Raw genomic sequence first — 20995 nt, 5'->3', positions numbered from 1 at the left:
TGCAACAGCCATGCAATCAAGAGAAAAATGGTCTGAAAGTTGGGATATGAAAGACACTTGCTTATACCGTATTTCAAATGTAATTCATAATAATTTAGTATTAAACAAAATATTGTAAATCAATACAACAAAATTCATGTATAGTTTATTTTTTATTAAATGCAGGTATGATTAGCAAGAAATAATTAGTAAAAAGCAATAACCTTCAGAAACTTGAGATGACAGTGCAATTATATTTCAGATGTGCAATTATATTATAAACATGTATTCATATGAAAATATTATTTTTAATTAATTATCGCAATAAGAAATGAGAAGTTCATTAAGAGAAAATTCCTCATACATGGTTAAGAATATTTGTAGCTATATGTACAAGCATGGGCGGCCGAAGAAAATTTTCTAGAGTTCCTCAAATCCTTGGTTCCTGTATTACGTTTGGTATTTTTTTTTAATTTGTACTGAGAAAATCTTAAGATATTTAATACATTTTCGTGAGCCAGGGGGCTCGGGCCCCACTCTGTCTCCTTCGAGCGCTCATGTGTACAAAATATATATATGTTCTTTATCATCTGAGGCATAAGCAAATATTTATATTCTAATTTGAGGTAGTTTTTCTCGTAGCTTTTTAGTGGGACATGTTAAATAATAGAATATTAATTTTAGAACTGTGATGAGCGGTAGTTCTTTCACACTTTTATGAAAGGCCATGTATATATTACAGTGTTTCCCAACCTGGGGTCCGCATGTCAATCTGACAAAGGCACCAACCGTAGTAAGAAGAACACTATTTTTATTTAATGATCGAATTAATAATGACAAGTCAATGTACGTGAGAAGTGATAGGAATAGACTTGATGCTGAGACGCGTCTTCGTTTAAAAAAAAAGTTTCTTCGTTTGATCCTAACATTTTAAAGTTAGTGGCTGAAAGATAACATCAACCATCACTTTGATTGAAGTTGACTACCTCGCTGAGTCATACACTTGTTATCATATTAACTTGTTGGGGTTAATACGTTTTATTTTATCCATAAAAATGTTTTTTTTTCTATACCTGATGAGTAGACTATTGTGGTTTAATTTTGTTTATGTACTGGAGTTATTTATATATTTGCAACATCTTAGTCAAGGTGTCCGACCCCATCCGATCACCCAGGATTACCCGATTAAGGAGTAGGCATTATACCACTTTAACATGGTTATGCAAATAAAAAGAAAAACAAAAACACTCACACCCACACCCATACATACATTAACATGGGGAATAAATATAAATAATAACCATATATATTGCAAGGAGTCCTTCATGTGTATTGCAGATTCTAAAGAGGGCCGCAATGTAGAAAAGGTTAAGAAAGGGTTGTATAGTATATTCTTTAAAGTAGTTATCTATTAACTAAATGTAGTAGTAGTTATCTATTAACTTATCTATTAAGTAGCTCTTCTCGATTTTTGCAATAAACAATCTGGAATGGCGTAAACATTAATATCTTCTTTACCTTTATAAAACATGATGTGACAAGTTCAGCTGTGTTTATGGAAAGACATTAGATGTCTATTTGCGTTATAGTAACTGAACTTTCTGTCAAATATTCCTGAGATTTTTGTAGGAGAACCATATCGGTCATTAGAATATACAGTGAATATTTCTATCGTCCTTAAAATTTCTACTGTAAGCCTATAAGTCCCGGCACAAGTGTAGAACCTGAGGGATGTCCTGTGGACATGTGGGTAGCTAATAGTTAAATGAACTAGAACCAATCTTCGTACTCTTCCTTAATTATAGCATACTTGAAGTCAGTTTTCATTACTTTTGCATAGTATCTGTTATCTTATTAATACGCCTAGTATGAGATTGGGATTAAATTCTTTATATTCAAAAGAAAACTAGGTAACTTGTTAACTTTATTTAAATAACTTCATGATTTTTCCACTCTAATTAATTACTTCGTAACTTCTGTAAATATTACTAGGCCGTTTTTGGCGGAGGCACATGAGACAGAGAGGAAAGAGAGAGAGAGAGAGAAAGAAAAGAAAAAAAGTTGAGGAAATTAATCGGCAAAATTTTTGCTGACATTCGTAATCGACTGTCATCACAAATCCTCTTTTTCCTTCTTTCGACTCTTTTCAACTTTGAAAATTCCTTCCATTAAAAACAAAAATCTATTTCCTCGTACATTTGGGAGAAATGAAGAGCGGACAAATCCTACTAAATCCAGCACTAATACTATGCGCTACTTCTCAGGGGGATATCCAGTCCTCTTTCTAATCGACTGTCGCAACTACACGAAATGTGTGTGGTGACAAGTCTTTCTTTTCCTCTCTCTTTTCGTCTCATCTTTCTCTCTTTCTCTCTCTCTCACTGTTTCACTCTTGTTTTCTCTCTTACTTTCTCTTATACACTATTCCTTTGGCTATCTAAAAAAAAAAAAAAATCTGTTTTACTCCAAACAATTTCCATCTCGATAAATTAGCAATTGAAATAGAACAAAATGTATTATTGTAAATAGTATAAGTGTCACCGTTGGAAAACGCACATTAGTAGATACAAATCTGCTACTCAAGAGTGTATTTTGCTTACCGCATATTGTATATTAGTATCGATTACCCGCTTTACTGGTTTAAAATAAAAATCTTAAATGCTCAGCTCCTTATCTCATGTATTTGGTACCCGTGAAATGTGCTGGTTTTGTTTTTACTGTCTTGGATTTAAAGGGCATCGTGGTATCACTGTTCATCTCAGCGATCCCGAAAACATTTGGGAGTTGGAGTTAATATATATTGCTGAATATATATTTGAATAATAATAATATTAAAAAAAAACAGATTTTTATAAATCATTGTGTTTGTTTGTCGGAGATAAGAAACTTACTCTTATAGTCTGATGTTTAAATTAGTGCGTGGAAAGATAGTGCACTTCAGCAACGTACAACATCACTAGTTTATTCAATGTAACTCAGTTCCTTATTTATGATGCTGAAAAATCAATGGCAGTGCAGCGATATGAAGTGTCAGTTCAACAAACGAAAAGTAATGATGTTGGGAATTACAGATCTAAAAGCAAATATAATAACTAACGGGGACATGTGACCTGATTAGTCTTCTCATTAGGTGAATGCGAATTATTGTTGTTTGTTATGTATATACAGTAAATGATAAAAAGTTCTTTCTGTTGGATGAAATCATTTTCATAAATAGCTTCAGAATAGAGGGACAATTTGAGTACAGTTTTCAGTTAATTAAAAAGAATGTAATTTTCTGTACGCTCCAGACATAAAACTCGGTGGAACTGTGTATATTCCACCCTTATTCCGAAAAAAAAAAATACCAAACGGAAAGAATTTTTGTCACCGACGGTACATGAATCTGTTTGTTATTCAATTCATTATATTCAGTATTCATAATTAGTCAAATTTTCTAACTGTCCTTTTAGATTATGCGTATATAAACAAAAGTTCACTTTCAGGGCAGGCCATAAAGTAGTTGAACGGCTGTATGAAATTCTCTAAGCTTGATACTCATGGAAGTCACCGCCTTGCTCTTTCTTCCTCAGGTTGCCCTAGGTCGTGTTGGAACAAGAGTAGAACATAAAAAATTCACCAATCAGATGTAAATATAATAAATGTGTTATTCTTAAAAGAATAGTTAAATACTAACATTAAATTTACATAAGGTTTTTAAATGTATATAACTCAACATCTAATATTATATTTTTAAATCTTTAAGTCACATTTTATTAAAAACTCTCCTCATTGAGACTTACTCAATAAGATAAATATTAGTGATAAAGAAATATGTTACAAATATAACTACGTACTGCATTAAAAGTAATTACTAATGCTATGGGATTTCAATCTAACATGATTTAACATGAACTCATTAGATGTAAATCACTATTAATTAGACATACGAGATAACTATATTAAATACATGACCACCAACTACTTATGACAGAAATTACTTTGCTTAAAGTAAGAAAATCAATATCAATATAATTATATCGGAAGCAGTTATTCATTCCATATGAACATTCTATTTTTTTAATTATATTTTTAGATATAAGGTGTTCCTTTGCTTTTTACACACACACACACACACACACACACACACATATATATATATATATATATATATATATATATATATCGGTTTGTGGCAGATTACTTTGAAACCACAATACTAATTGGAGGCAGCCAGTGATTAATTTGGTGCTGATCGCCTGCTGTTGCGTAATGCATTGTGCCTCCGGTTAGTAATCAAGGTTCCAATACGTCCCTGAATATCGTTGGTTCGATGAATGTTACAAACACACACACGGACAGACGTACATATCTATGAACTTGTAATTCAATTTTCGTTGTTACATAAACAGGTTAGTATACATACAAGTTGTCCTCTGATTTTGCAGGTTTGTTAGTGTTGAGGTAAATGAAATCATCTTGCTTGTTTAATGCAGAAATTTGATTGGTAAATGTCAGAATCTGAATGCAGTTGACGTTGCAGTGTGTTTGGCCGATAATGAAGTCGTTTACGTCATCATCATCCTGATCATCATAAATGCTGTGGAGTGATATTGCAGTACATGAACATATATATATATATATATATATATATATATATATATATAAAGAGAGGAGTGAGTGAAGATTTCCCTGCACAGCAGAATAATAGGTTTTAGAGCATGGTAAATTTATTATAACAATTTAGTTCAAACTGCATTCCGATGTAGTTCAGTATAGAATATTGTATTTAAATATAAAATATTACTTCATATATGTTTGTAAATTTGATTACATATGATAATTTTTAGAATTCATTTCCTTCGCTACATTGAAAATGTTTTGCACTTGTTAGTTGACCATCATAATATATTTGCTAAAATTAAAGAAATTGCTAAGTAATTATTATTATTATTACTTTGAATAATTGATTTGGTATTTAGTGTTCTTGTAAGCAGCGAGGGTCTGGATCTGCAGGTTAAGGTGGGATCTGAACCATAAAGCTCCCATTGGGAATCGGACCCGGTAGCCCGGTGATTGGCTATTCTTGTAGCCACTATAGAGCTCTGTTATTGTTATTAACCTTTCCACTGGTCTAATACATAGTGCGTATGCCTTTGGTCCTGGGTTCGATTCCCGGTGGAAGAGCCTTGAAATATGAGCACACTACGATGGTGTGGACTTACATTAAACTGTTGGTCCAAGTGTTAAATATCCTTGGTGCTGCAAGGAAGCCAAAGTCCAATCTAACATAGCACTTCCTGTTGATTTACGGGCTTGATTTATCTTCTTTCATTTAACACCAACCTTCATACGATATGCAAATTGACCCCCCCCCCTTTCGATACACTAAGCTGTGGATTTTTTGGTTTTCTGATGATGCTACCAGCTATTTTGTCTCTTATTAAAACGTCTTCTTCTATTACATTTAAGCAATAAAGATCGTATTCCCTCTGTGACAAACTGAATAAACTTTACTAACAAAACATCAGAAATTTGTGTCTAACAATCCGACTCAACTATAAACATGACAACCTTACAAGAGCTCCAGGTCAATTTGATGACCTCGTGCTTGTTACAACAGAATATAAAATCGATTTCCTTGCTAATGTTCGGTTGGTGCGAATTAAAAGTCCACCCCTGGTGTGCCATTTTCAAAGTGCCCCTTCCCCCAACAGTTGAAACTATAATACTGGATAATCAAAATAGTCTCCGTCGGCAACAATACACTTTTACCGTACCTCAACCAACAACTGGAATTTGTTACGAAAGAAGTTTGGAGTCTGCAATGCGAAGAAATCTTCAAACGTACGTTACACCGCCCAACCAAAGAAATTCTTCCATTTGATCAAGATGCAGGGAAAAGTGGGATTAAGTGCGAGAGATATCGGGAAAATACGACGAATGCGGAAGGGTTTTATATTTTAAATGAAGGTGAGTATGCACTATCGTTTGAGCAACATGAAATAGTTAATTGTGTAATATGATAATAAGATGATTGATTCCTGTAGACGAGTTTGGATTGTATTTCATAGTGTTTAACGTTAATCAGTAGGTCCCGTCTCATATAGCCTCGCTGCTGAAAGGGGTGTTAAACTCAAAATCAACTGAACTAAATTCCTGTTGTAACAACAATTTCTAAATAGTATAGACAATATAATGTTTAGATTTAATCAATCCTCACCATTAAATATAATATAATGTGAACAGATAGGGCTTAATTATCTATAGGAAGAATCTCACACATTAAAGTATATATTATAGTAGCATGCATTTATCATAACAGCAGCTACGTCTTCTACTGATAGAGGGGTTGTTTAACACAATGTTATGGCCGTTGATGACGACCCAACCATTTTCATAATCATTCTCGTAAAAGATCCATCGATATTTCTTCAGAAATGACAACCTGGTGCATAAAATCTTACAACTTTTCTCTGCACAAATCTTAAAGCAACTTCGCCACTGCTCTATCAAATGTCGTCAAACTACATGAAACGATATTCATCGGTTACATTACAACCGCTTGGAAAGTCTCAAACACCAATTTCATTTTCAATCGAAAAACAATTCTGAGAATTGTAGATCCATCTCTTTAACTTCAGTATTTTCCAAAATCATAAATCATTATCAATAGTCTTCACACCTATTTCTTACACAACATGCAAATTTTTTCGTTAACAGTAGGATTTAGATTACAATATTTCATTCTAGTTCAACTCCTTCGCATAAATAACGATATACTGTAGGCTTTCATCAACAATGGACGTGAAACATGGGGCCTTTGATTCGACCTGGCATGACAATATACTTAGGTATAAACATTTCCAACTACTGTTATTCGATCGATCTCCCCCAACTATTTCATATGCAATGCAGTCACAAGATTATTATAGGCTAACATCTATTTACTCCACTCAACTACAGAGTAGAGTGCCTCAAGGATCTACGATTGCTCCACTACTTTACTTCCGCAGCAAAACTCAGTCTTCCTACAAAGAACACGCTGACAACAGTACCAACATCAATCTTCCAAGAATTCGTAACCAAATTGTCATAATTTCATGCTAGTGTCAAATTTGGAAATTGGAAATCAACAACTCTACAGTACAACTTATTTTTTTCTATCCTCCCAAGAGAGGCAGACTAACGACAAATAATTTGAAAAAAGCTATCTTAGTATAACGAAAACTAACTTATCTCTTCATGCCTTTTTATTAGATCTCTTAGTAGAGCATTAGACAGAAGATTCATTCTTTCCAAACGTATTCATGAAGTACAAATTTTACAGTAGTTTAATTGATATCAGGAAACGTATTTACTTATATAAAATTGACATAAAACTTACAGTCATATGCAATTCTTTGTTCAAGCTGTTTATTCCAACGCCAGAACAGAACGTTGGTGGCTAGAAAGATCTCTGGATGATTTCCACACATAAAAATTTTTCTAACAAAAGAGTGCATCATGAAACTTAACAAAAATTATGTGAAACAGTAAGAAAAAAAATTCTTTCAAAATAACTACAAAGATAAAGACAAATTGTAGTAGGAATTGCAAAGACGAAACTTCAATCCTTATTTCTCAGCCCAAAACTTTCATTAACAAAGAAATAAAAAAAATCAAACACAGCAATACAATAAAACAAAGAAGAAGGAGAAAGACTAAAAAGTCATAATGGAACCACTATATTTACCTTGGAATTCGTATTCTGTTCATTTCCGTGAACTTTATATCATTTGAACCTTCCTCTGCACATACGTGGTTAAAGTCTCAACAAAATTTCACATGACAATCAATTCATATTTCTTCTACTGTACTCTGTTCTACTGTTAAGGTTTTTGTTAAACCTGTACAAGTAACTGTTTACAACCTGTATAAGACTTTACTTCCATACTAACTTTTACTTACGGTACCATTTAAACATATTAATTCCACATAACATAATATTTCATTAGTACTTTACTCAGTACTCTTTTTGATATAATTAACCTCCTTACAAATCAATCAACAACAAACTTCTGCGACAAGATCCTTAAATATAACGAACCAAACATTCACCTAACAACAACTTTTTCTTGTTTTATAACAAGTATCTTATTGTTCTTTAAACACTTTTATCCCGAGCTATTAAACTCCCAACAATCCTCCAGGGTATCCTTAAAAACAAACAGAACTTAATATGTTTCTTACTTTAACTTTATTCGACTTTGTCTCTTTCTTCGACCTTGACCTTGCATTTACTCTTTTGTCTCTGTTCTATTTGGGTAACTTTATGCCACCATGCTTGAACCATTTTCTGCCAACATCCTAATTCGTTAAGAACAAATTGAAAAACTCTTCTCTCAAGTTTAAAATCTGTCTTTCCACAATCATAATCTCTTGATTCTTTAAGAATTTGACATTTTAATATTTTTTCCGAAACGCTTCTCCCTGTCTTCTGTCCTTGCACTGTTTTTCTTCTAAGCTATCGGAACCAACAAGGACCTCTTCTTCCGAATCTATTAGTGAGCTGTATCTACTAGTACTTGCTTGTAACATATCTGCCTTATATTGCAACTTACCTTTGTATTTAGGCAATCTCCCTTTCCTTTCAAGCGTATCTTTACATTTAGCTGCCTTATCCTTACTGTAATTACTCAATAGATTTGTTGCTCGGCTGGGTTTCCTTTTGTATACGTCATTGTGATTATCCAATCTCTCCGTTGATGGCCTTTCCTGTGGAATATCATTTAAAGATTGATAATGTAATGTTTCTAATGTTAAAACTTGATGTAAATCTTGTACAATATCGTGATCTAATATTCTAGGTGTTTTCTCATCATACCGATTCTGTTTCTCGATCTCCGATACTTTATCGGTATCATATTCCTTTAAATGGAGTTCATTAATTTCACCCTCCGAAGTCCGTAGCACACACCCAGTAGCAAAATGATGTAGACCGATGCAATTAAAATATCTCTTTCCGAAAGATGGACACTCTCCTTCAGAATGAAAACGTAAACACCTCTTGCAATAATTCCTTCTACCATCATTTTTGCTAGTTGAGTCCGAAGACGAAGAATAAGTAGAAGTACGTCTTGGACTTTCAGGTAAACTACTACTATTTGTTATACATCCCAATCTTCCTTGGAATTTCTTTGAACTCTTAGACCAGCGTGATTGCACTATATCAACTTGATGTGTTTAATCAGATTCTCTATTAAACAAGGCCATTTGTTCTTCTGTTCCTTCCACAGCCGTAGCAATATCAATAGTCTGTTGAAATGTTAGTGTGCTTGGTGTTAATATCTGCCGTCTGGCAATGTTGCTTTTCATACCAAAAACAAATTGATCACTTAAAGAATGATCTAAACAGGAGTTAAAATCACAGTAACTTGCTTGCTTCTTCACAGCTATCACAAATTGTGCTACAGTTTAATATTGTTGCTGTCTGATGTTATGAAACTTAAAACGTTCTTCTATCTCATTGGTTTTCACTCCGTAATGTTGAAGCATCAGTTCTTTTAAACCAGCATACGTTTTTTATGCTGGTTTTAAAGGAGCACATAAATTTCGTAATTCTTCATAAGCTTGTAAACCCATAACAGCAAGAAAAGTGGAAAGTTTTCTGTCTTCTGGTAGAGCTGAAGAAAGTGCCATCTGCTCAAATCTTTCGATTTAAACTTGAATTCTACCAGTCTCAATATCAAACGGTTCAAAGTTGTTAAAAGAAGCCATTTTATCAATCAAACGCCAAGTGTAATCTTACCGACTGCGCCATTGTTATACCTGTACAAGTGACTGTTTACAACCTGTATAAGACTTTACTTCCATACTAACTTTTATTTACGTCACCGCTTAAATGTTGTGAAATAAGCGTAAGATGTCATCCCTGCGATCGTGAATAGAAGCGGCAACATTATGGGAGTGTCTTTTCTCGTGTGAAAAATGCGGTTACAGTGGATGAGCCATACTCATGGAGAAAAGAAGTGCATTGTTGTGTGTGTGGCACACTCTTCAAGAAAAGACACATAATCTTAAGAAAAACATAAGACGGCAGGTTATTTTCGTAAGACTTTTATTAAAGTTAGGTTTGCTTCAAGCAAATAGTGGTACTTTAATGTTGTAAAGGAGTTTGAATCAGTGCGTTTTGTTTTCTTCTGTGAGGACAAAGGTTGTGATGTAACATGAACGGGAGGTTGTCGAAAACACGAGCCTTTATTTGTAACGTGAACCGGATTTTGACAAGGTTGTCGAATTCATGCTCAGTAGTGCAAATATAATTTTAACTGAATATCTAAACGTACAAGTATGTTCAAAGTCTTTCATAAAGCTATTTGTTGCATAATTCTCCGATAGTTGTAACCTCAGTTCGACATGGAATGTCGAAATCAGGTTCCAGCATGTCGAATTGAGGATCATCGAAGTAACTACTCAGTTCAGAAAATTTAAGTTGTGTTCTTTTGCCCGTCTGATAATTTCTGCATAATAATAAAACAATATTTGAAGCTGAGAAGAGATTATTACTACTAATAATGCAGACTTAATGTTTTACATGGATATGATTAAAGGTGTCGAATTCAGATACCGCAACTGTCGAAACCAGGTGAAGTGTGTCGAATTCGGGTTTCATTCGCGAGTTTCAGTTTCATAAAAAAAATTAAAAGCATTTGAGCCTTGAAGTGACTTTTAGTATTAGTAGAGACTGTACATTTCAAGGAAAAAAATGGCCCAACACCGACCAATATTATGGCCACAATAGACAATTGATTTTGAAAAGGTCCTTAACCTGTCGAAATCCGGTGCGTTTACCTTAACATAATATTTCACCAGTACTTTACTCAGTACTCTTTTTTATATAGTTAACCTCCTTACAACTCAATCATCTACAAACTTCTGCGACAAGATCATTTAATATAACGAACCAAACATTCACCTAACAACGACTTTCCTTGTTTTATAACTAGTATCTTATTGTTCTTTGAACACTTTTATCCCGAGCTATTAAACTCCCAACAGTTTTGGTATATCTTTCTTTACATTTTAGGAAGAATATCAAAATTTATTTCCATAAATAATAATACATGTAATTAACATAACTTCTAGCTAAATGTCCCTCCTATCCTGTTTGGATAAGTAAATTTTAGTATGGGGAGTTTTGATTTGTTGAGACTAAAGCTAGAATTATAATTATTGAACACACATTTTTTGTACAATATTGAGTACTTGATGTATAACTGTTACACTTTATCAGGGAAAATCATTTTGGAAAATGTGAATGATTCATGACTAAATTTTGTCTTAGATGATTTCACACTTATTTCATTACTACAGGCACTTTACCTTGCACTTGCTTTAAATTTATTTGTATTTCTCTAGCATTTTAAAAACAGTGTTATTTTCACATAATATACGCATTAACCCCTTGCATTCCAGTGACATGCAGGTGGATGTTCTAAAATACTCCGTTGCAAAATACCAGTGACATGCAGGTGGATGTTCTAAAATACTCCGTTGCAAAATACCAGTGACATTCATGGGGATGTCATGGAAATGTGTTCTTTATTAAGAGCCATATTGCTCCTGCAGATGATGAATTTTTGTACTAATTCTCTCTAGGTGACAGCACCTTACTGACAGAAAATTAAAAAAAAAAAGTTTTGTCTTACCTGTTAGTAAATGGCAAACCTAAGGGAGCATTCAATTACAACACACACGCATTTGTTTTGACGATAAACAATAGGAAATTTCGAGATCGAAAAAAAACTTTGTGTTTGCTAACCTGAACCAGCATAAAATCCCTTCAGAGCATCAAAATTTCCCTTTTTCAGTCTAAATTTTCCACAATGAAAGTAATTCTTTTTACCAGCAATGCAAATGCTCTCCTCGAGTATGCATAACGGTCTAGGCAGTCTTTTAGCAGTAAATGAAAACTTGGTATTACAGCACGCACATAGGGAAATGACACTTGGAATGCAAGGGGTTAAATGTTACAAAAAAATTTACAGATTCCTTTTATCTAAAGAAGATAATCTCTAGTGACATTGAAGTAAATTTAACTGAAGGAGAAAATACTTTCGATATTTGAAGCAGGGCCGTGCCGTGGAAAATCAGCGCCCGGGGCGACCGTATATGACGGCGCCCCCATACATTTATTCCAAGTAATTTTCCTTTCTTTTGCCTCTGTTTCTCCCGATTTTTTCGTCCCTCTTACTTCAGCGTCCGGGGTCATCGCCCCGCCCGCCCCTCCCACAGCACGGCCCTGATTTTAAGCATTCAGTGAACGAGGGAGTCAAGTCCTTTTTTGCTCATTTTGGACGTATTTCATCTTAGCTTACAAGATTAATGTCCAGATATTGTAAATAATTTTTACAATGTTACAAATATAAAAGTGGTAACTTTCACGTAACTCAGCCTAACGTACAAATTTTCTCTTTTCCTCACAATTTTGGTAATTGGACGACATTTCCTTGTGCTCTCAACGCTCTATTTACCTCGTTTCACATCTCCTTATTTTCTTTATAATGTAAAGATAACATAAAAGATGATGCAGATAAGTATCAGTGGATGTAGAAGTAATAGTTCTCCTAGAAGAACATAATTGTTAATTTTTAGCATAAAGTTTTCTGATTATTCTTAAGCGATTTCAGTAATTTATTAGTTTCAGTGATTTGCTTTAAGAAATTAAAAGTTTATTTAAATTATAACTGTAATCACTGCATACATTTTATGACATTTAATTATGAAATTTGTTTGTTCCAAATCTGTGAACAATAAGGAGATGTGTTGAAATCAAGTTTTTTCAGTAGCTTTTAAGTTAATACATAAGTTATGATTTGACATATCAACTCATTGTTCTCAAATTGGGCTCTTCAAAAATTTCTTTTTCGGTTTCAATACTCATAGCTTTTAAAAAGGTAAGAGATAGTGGTAAATGCCATTTTTTTGATTAACCATTCCGAGATCAGATGTCCTCCTCGCACTCAACCTCGTACTGAAACCGGAAATGTAGAAATTCAGTACAACTTCCGATTTAAATATTCATTTCCATAGAGCATAAACGGCAATACTGGAGGGATAGCTGAAATGATCCCTTTGATATGAAATAAGTGTTCAAAACATTATCTCGGCTTTATTATGTTTATTGAAGCCTGGGTGGTATAAATCTGTCGCTTCCTGATTTAATATTTGCTTTTTATAGAGAAAAATCGATTAAAGAAATAGTGAAAAGTTATCTTCCTTACTAATCACAACAAATTGAACATCTTAAGAGTAGATTCTATCCCTCCAGTACTTGCCCATTGCAACTGAAACTGAAAAATGGTATACAGATAACATACCGCACCCGAAAGATCGCCACTCAAGATCTCTGTGAGCGAAATTTGCCTGGTGAGCCCTCGGCGCCGAAACTTTGCAGCCCAAAACCTCAAGTGCCAAATCCTCACATGGCCGTTACCTCGCTGACAAAGCGGGTTTATAAAGAATGAAATATGATTTTTTTTTGCTTTCAACTAAACAGAAGAAACTTTCCTAATTGGTACATTAAACCATTTCCCTTTGGTTTGAAACAACAAATTTTTGATTTTAAAAAGCTTGACTTCCCTCATTAGCCATACCTCTGCTTGCGAACCAAATCTAGATAGGCCAAACTTAGCAGGCCTAAATCTCGATGGGATAGAATAACACACATGTAAATATGTGAGACTTTCTGGATTCAAAATAATAATAATAATAATAATAATAATAATAATAATAATAATAATAATAATAATAATAATAATAATAATAATAATAATAAGAAGAAGAAGAAGAAGAAGAAGAAGAAGAAAAGGCAAAATGGACCAGAAATGCTTATTGCGACACTAAGAGGTTTAACGAATTTACGAGCAGGAAAGGATTGGATATACAATTGGAAAATAAACCAAATCTTATCCATCAAACTTATTCTGTGAGTGTCGATTGCAAATTCTACTGCGGATTTAAATTTGTGGTAACACTTAAATATATTACGAATCCTAAAAAAAAAAAAAAAAAAAAAAAAAAAAAAAAAAAAAAAAAAAAACTGCACATAAACTCCACATTAAAAATAGGCAGAAACGTGTACCAAGCTTTTCGGCAATTCCACTGTTATACTGCTTGTAGACGATCCAAGAAAGCTTGAACAAGACTCTTGTTCAAGACCATTCAAGACTATTTGATGAAAAAGACGTCAGCACTGAAGTTTCGTTCAAGAAATTTCGTTTCGGTCCTGTTTAAACAATCCAATTCAAGAGCATTCAATAGCCAATCAGCGTTCGAGTTTGAGTGCAGAAAAATACAAAACAAATATGATGGCGTAGTGAAACAGAGCTGCAGTTGAATAAATATCTTTTCGTTACTCTTTTCCATAATTATCTGATATTCCAAGTGTGAATTATAATAAACAAAGCTAATATTTGCGCCGGAAGATATTGTTAATATTTTTTGTTGATAGTATTCACGATTTATATAGTTATAATGCTTGCATGCCCATAACTTTTGTTAAATTTCGAGGCAATGAGAAGTAGAAGTATTAATTTGAGGATTTAATATACCAGAATACCGGGTGTAGATTAAGAAAGAAGAGTCCATTAAATAAAAAATAAAAAAACTGACTTTTCTTGATTTAATAAGACGTTTTGTACTGTTATTAATCTGTGACAATATCAAATAATTGCGTACAGATTGATAATATGCTCGCAAACTGAAGTATCCTGGAAATTATTACATGTTATCCTACTGTAATCTAATTATTTTATCACGAAATCCACACGTAGTATTTGAGAAGTTATTTCTTAAGATAGAGGTTGCTTTCACGTGTGCAGATTAATTTTACTAGTGCTTTCCCGTAAGGTACAAATGTGCATCCTAATATATGCTCCATACAAGACTGTGTAAAAATAATAATAAATAAATAAAATCGAGATGCTATTTAACAGTATTGGGGCAGGAGTATTGAAGGGGCTCCACGGGAGAGTATTCCGTGCGGAGCAGGCGTGTCATCGACAGAGGTTATAGTACAAGAATAAGAATCATGTATAAATGAGAATAGTGCAACAAACCCTTGACATCGTATTCACTCATTTGAACTGAACTATAGCTCTTGTAATGATTTGATAGGGTAACATTAAATTTCTAAACATAAAATACTGGTTTCTTACATTATACAGGCATGATTCGACAGTAGGAATTATTACGGTATCTCAGATAATTCTCCTTCATACACACTCACACATTTTAACACTAAAATTACTATTCGTTTGACGGGGTATTCTTTACCAGTACCAAAACAGGGATAGGTTTGTGAAGAAAGTCTGATGCAGATATGGGCGGTAAGTCCTATAGCTGAAAAATATTATCATTGTTTCGTTTGGTTTTCTGTGATTTCAACCTTTTCTTGAGTCTTCGATGCCAAAGCATAAATAACATCAAAAGGCAGTCATTGCCTCGTGATACACATAATTTTAGGAAACAGTTCGTTTTTTTCTTTATGAGTGTGGTTCTGTCATCACCACGCCATTTGAACAATCAGATTTTTTAAAGAAAGCTTAGTATAGGGAACGATTTTATACCTAAACAGCACTTTACTTTTTTAACGTCACCTAACCTAACTCGGGGGCCGCGGTGGCTCAGTGGTAGAGCGTTCACCTCTGGTGTTTGGAGTCCCGGGTTCGATCCCAGCCCCCGCCAAGTGAACTTTGTGGTGGACAAACACCGTGTGCGTGGGTTTTCTCGGGGTTCTCCCGTTTCCTCCCACTTTCTTCATTCCACCAATTCATTCATCACTCATCATCACCGTCTCCTTTAGCCTAACCGGCATAACCGTGGGACGTAAAACTTAGATTTCATTTCATTTCACTTAACCTAACTCGCATTTAATGTAAAAGCGACAAACTACAGGGGGCGGCACGTAAAACCGGCAAGTCGTAATATTCTGGTATATTGTGTTTTTGGCAACACTTAAATAATCTACCTTCCTACCAAGAGATGGCGTGTCGAGGTCGGGTCGACTTACATGACCTGCAGCAGTCACGTGCAGCCGCAGCCAGTGAAACTTGTCGAAACCAGTTGAGAAAAAGGCCTCGTTGTGTTAAGCCGGGTGAGTGTCAGTGTGTGATAATGCCGTATTCGATACCCGAGCGTGTTGCCGTTGTTGAAGGGTTCATTCTCACTGGATCTTTTGTGAAAACAAAGAATTTGTTTCGGGAGAAATTTCCAGGACGTGCCAAAGAGAGGGCGTAACCCTTTAATGGCTGGGAGTAGGAACTTATTTTATAAGGATAAAACAATTGGATGAATAAAGATTTCAATGTTACCCTATTCCCGTACCTGAAGAAAAAAATCCAGGACGTTCTGTGCCAGCAAAAAGCACCATTCAGGAATTGATTGAAAAATGGCGGCGTACAGGATCGGTTCAAAATGCTCCCAGGAACAGACGACCATCTGTCTGCACACCTGAATTAAAGATGCAGGTGGAGGAGATAATGACAAGAAGTCCTCGAAAGTCAACCAGGAGATTGAGTCAACAGGTTCATGCGAGTGAGAGAAGTTGCAGACGTGTTTTAAGTGGACTGAAGTTAAAACCGTACCGGATAAGTGTTGTGCAAGAACTGAAGGAGCCTGACCTGCAGAAGAGGGTGCATTTCTGTTCATGGCTGTTGAGCAATGTTGCCAGTGGTTTCTTGGATCCACTAATGCTCATCATGAGTGACAAGGCGTGGTTCCACCTGTCTGGGTACGTAAATTCCCAAAACAACCGGTATTGGTCGACAGAAAATCCACACGCAATCCACCAGGTACCATTGCGTGATGATAAGATTGGTGTTTGGTGTGCCATTTCCGCCACACGCGTTATTGGGCCCATATTCTTCGAGACGACAGTGAACAGTGACGTGTATGTGGGAATCCTGGAGGAGTTTTATACACACTTGACCGAAGAGGAGCGTCAGTTATGTTACTTTCAGCAGGACGGTGCAACATGCCACACATCAGCTGCATCATTGTTCCTTGTGCATGAGATGTTTACACCAGAGAGGACAATCAGCAAAGGCTTGTGGCCTTCTCGGTCACCAGACTTGTCCACGTGTGACTTTTACTTATGGGGACTGTTAAAGGGAAGAGTATACGAAACAAATCCACACACAATTCAAGAACTCAAGACCAGGATCCAGGATGTCACCAATAGCATTACAACACAAGAACTGACAAGGATATATATGAATCTCCTCAATCGTGCTCACATGTGTGTTGAAGTGGGCGGAGGACACTTTCAACACCTGCTGTGAAGGCTGCTGTGAAGGTGAGTAGTCATATTCAATACATTACATTTCATTTATGTGTTGTAGTCATAGGCGCCGACTTTGGGGAGGCAGGACACTTTTGGCCCCCCCAATATTTAAAGGTGGGGTCCTCGCCCCCCCCAATATAATCCAATAGAGGAAGAATTAACAAATGGGAGCAAGAATTTCTGTCGTAAACTTCGTCCTGCCTTTAAATCAACATTAGGAACAGTCTTCTTATTCGATAGAAAACGCCGTTTTCAAAACGGTGTTTAATACAGCACTGAAGCTTCAACCAACACTTTGGGCCAGAGTGTTGGTTCATTTCTTTTCATTCAGAGTTTCTTTCATTCAAATATTCATAATTTTCACTTATTCTGAAAATTTCCTTTTAAAAACTTCGTGCGTCAACGCCTGACTCCAGGGCGGCGCAATAAAACCTAACTTTCTTCCTTGGTACCTCACTTCTTGTTTTTCGGAAGCGGGTGTCATGACCGTTGGTCCACATCCCCAAGCAAAGCAGAATGAATGTTGACCCTCGATACTCGTCAAAACATAGGCGGGGGGAAGGGGGTTGAGAAGTCCTTTTTCTTCTCACTACTTGACAAAAAATGCCATTTTGCAAACAAATGACCGATTTAGTGAACGAGAGGAACTGGAGGTCTTTTATTGAACGAGAGCGCCTTCGTGGCTAAGCGGTTAGCGTACACGCCTTTGGCGTGGAAGACCTGGGTTCGATCCCCGGCGAGAGCTCATGTGGTTCGGATTCCACATTAATCAGTAGGTCCCGCATCATATAGCCTAGCCTCGCTGCTAAAAAGGACATTAAACTCAAAATCACTTCACCTCACCTTTTATTGAACGAAGGACAAATATAAAAATAAAGAGAGAAGTTAAATCAAAGATTCAAATTTTCGAGGGACGTCATTTTCAGTTTTCTACCAAAATGGAAATGACATTTATTCAAACGGGATTTTCTAATTGGAAGAAGGGGGTAGAAAAGTTAAGAGCGCATAAAAGATCCGGTTGCCATCGGGAAGCTGTAATTAAGTGTAAATCTCTAGAATCAAATGTTAATATACTTAGCCAGATTTCTAATGAAAAATTTAAGCAAATGAAAGGAAACCGCCACTGCTTACTAAAAATCATATCCTCTCTCCGTTACTTAGCTGTACAAGGGCTTGCAATACGAGGACATAATGATGAAACAAGCAACTTCAACAATTTATTGCGCCTTCGGTGTGAAGATAGCCAGGAACTTTCAACATGGTTACAGCGAGATTCGTACAAGTGGATATCTCATGATGTACAGAATGAACTGCTAACTATCTTGAGCCAAACACTTGTTAGAAAATTGTTAAGTGATGTGAAAAGTGCAGAGTACTTTGCAATTATTGCAGATGAAACTTCGGACATATCTATTAGTGAACAATTTAGTATTTGTTTACGATTTGTTGACGCTGGTTTAGAAATCGAAGAACATTTTTTGGGATTGTATACCACTGAAAGCATTACAGGTAAGGTTTTGTTCGATATTATTCTAGATATTCTAAGACGATTTGATTTGTCTGTGTCTAATTGTCGAGGCCAGTGTTACGATGGCGCAGCTAATGTCTCAGGAATGTACAATGGGGTCCAAGCAAGGTTTACTGAAATTGAAAAGAAAGCTGTATTTGTTCACTGTCTTGCACATTCCTTAAATCTTGCCCTAAAAGATACCGTGAAAGCAATTCCGGAATGTCGAAATGTATTGAGCGTTATGAAAGACTTAATTAATTTTGTTAAAGATTCACCTAAAAGACTCGCTTTATTTTCTCGTATAAAAGCAGACGATTCAACAAACCTTAGACCATTCTGCCCAACCAGGTGGACAATAAGGTACTTGTCAATTTCTTCAGTCTTGTCAAACTATGAAGAGCTTCAAGAATTTTTCTTAAATCTTTCAAAACATGATACATCAGATGCTGGGTCTAAAGCAAACGGGTTTCTCATGTACATGCAGACTTTTGATTTCTTTTTCATGTTGTCACTTTTGGCAAAATTATTTGGACATATCGATACAGTAAATACAGCTTTATAGAAAAAGTCCTTGCACTTTGAAGAGGCCAACAACATGATTTCCACCCTTACATCAACTATTCAATTCCTAAGAAACAATTTTCAATCATTCTGGGATGAAACAACTGCAAAATGTAAAGAATTAGATGTCGAGTCTCCCAAATTAGGTCGTAAAAGGAAAGTACCAATGAAATACGATGAATCTGAAAATTCATCTGTAGATACATTTACGGAAGTGTGTGAAAAGTACAAGAGAATTTACAACGAAGTAATGGATTTATCCCTTAATTTTTTGACATCACGCTTCAATAGTCCATCTTTCGTGTTGCTAAGCCAAATTGAAGAGTTTCTACTTGGTGATAACAAGCATTCTGAACATATTTTATCTTTCTATGCGTCTGATATCGATAGGGAACGCTTGCTTCTGCATCGAAGCATATTTCATGAAATTACACAAAGCAGCGAGTGTCCCAATATTAATTCCTTTGGTGAAATAGTGACATACTTGAAGAAAGAAAAACATCTTATTGATTTATTACCAGAACTGGTGAAATTTATACGAATAGTGTTAACAATTCCCGTATCTACATGCACTGCTGAACGATCATTTTCTTGTCTGCGGAGACTGAAAACTTACCTTCGATCTACCATGAGGCAGGATCGTCTAAACGCCATTGCCCTTCTCAACTGTCATAAAGAGGAGACAATGGGACTTGACCTTGATGCCATATGTGACGAATTCATAAGCAGAGGCTCACTGAGGAGCAGTACGTTCGCCAGAAAAATGTGAGGTAAGTTTCTGTAAATGTATATTTTTAATAATTTTTGGTAATTTTCATACGAGCTACTGTTTCCTTCTTTCTTTCTCTCTGTCTCTTTTTTTTTTTTTTTTAATTCTAACGGTAATATTTTCCTGTAGTACGCGTTGTGGTGCCATAAGTTGTAATGAAGTTCCCTAATTTTGAACTTGAATTGTTTTAATGTCTTCAAGTAAGTTTGACTTAGGTCGGGAATTTCGCAGCAGTGCAGATGCAGGGAAGTAGCGGACTGAGATCGGGGGGGGGGGGGGGCTTCATCAAGTAGTTGATAGAAAACGGCTGAATGGGATTATATATTTATTCATTGTATGGGCCCCCCCAATATTTTCTTCAAGTCGGCGCCTATGGTTGTAGTTAATCATATTCAATACATTACATTTCATTTTATGTGTTCACTTTACGTGCCGCACCCTGTACTTAGTGAAAATTCGATGGGATTGCTGCAAAATCAATTGACCTGTTTTCTAAATTATTTAATATAATCTATTAAATTGCAAATGCCTGCAGAAAGTTACGAAAATTATTCTAATATTATAGGTATTCATGCGCAGGTCTGAACTAAATCAGTACGCAGTTTTGCTTTCATTTGTTTTCATAGTTACAGTCTCTTGTTTTGAACTGCCATCTATTAACAAGAATATAAAACAGATTTAATACTTCTATGATCGTGTAAAAGTTGTTTCAAGTCCGTTCGAGACTCTTGTTCAAGTGATTCGAACAATACTCCTTTGAACGTGTAAATTTGAGGTATTGATTGGTCTTGTTCAAGCTTTCTTGGATCGTCTACAAGCAGCATTAGAAATGAGGGCATTTCTATAGTTGTTTTCCCTTCAGATTCAAAAC

General features: G+C 35.3%; 2 protein-coding genes across 2 annotated transcripts; both read left to right on the top strand.

Annotated features, from left to right (window-relative positions):
• Positions 1–18222: 18222 nt before the first annotated feature.
• Positions 18223–19356, top strand: LOC145661466 (zinc finger MYM-type protein 1-like). The gene has a single exon (XM_081726777.1). The coding sequence runs from the start codon at positions 18223–18225 to the stop codon at positions 19354–19356; it is 1134 nt and encodes a 377-aa protein (XP_081582903.1).
• A 33-nt stretch (positions 19357–19389) lies between these two features.
• Positions 19390–20124, top strand: LOC145661465 (zinc finger MYM-type protein 1-like). The gene has a single exon (XM_081726776.1). It carries the CDS (start codon positions 19390–19392, stop codon positions 20122–20124), a length of 735 nt encoding a protein of 244 aa, XP_081582902.1.
• The last annotated feature ends 871 nt before the right edge of the window (positions 20125–20995 follow it).

Source organism: Thermobia domestica, chromosome 10 (assembly GCF_964235325.1).
Source record: "Thermobia domestica chromosome 10, izTheDome1.hap1.1, whole genome shotgun sequence".
Classification (NCBI taxonomy): Eukaryota; Metazoa; Arthropoda; class Insecta; order Zygentoma; family Lepismatidae; genus Thermobia; species Thermobia domestica.
Note: the sequence above shows the minus strand (reverse complement) of the source record. Positions and strands in the feature narration are given on the sequence as shown.

Coding starts and splice junctions, on each gene's coding strand:
- LOC145661465 (XM_081726776.1), top strand. CDS start 19,390: ATGATTTCCACCCTTACATCAACTATTCAATTCCTAAGAAACAATTTT.
- LOC145661466 (XM_081726777.1), top strand. CDS start 18,223: ATGGAAATGACATTTATTCAAACGGGATTTTCTAATTGGAAGAAGGGG.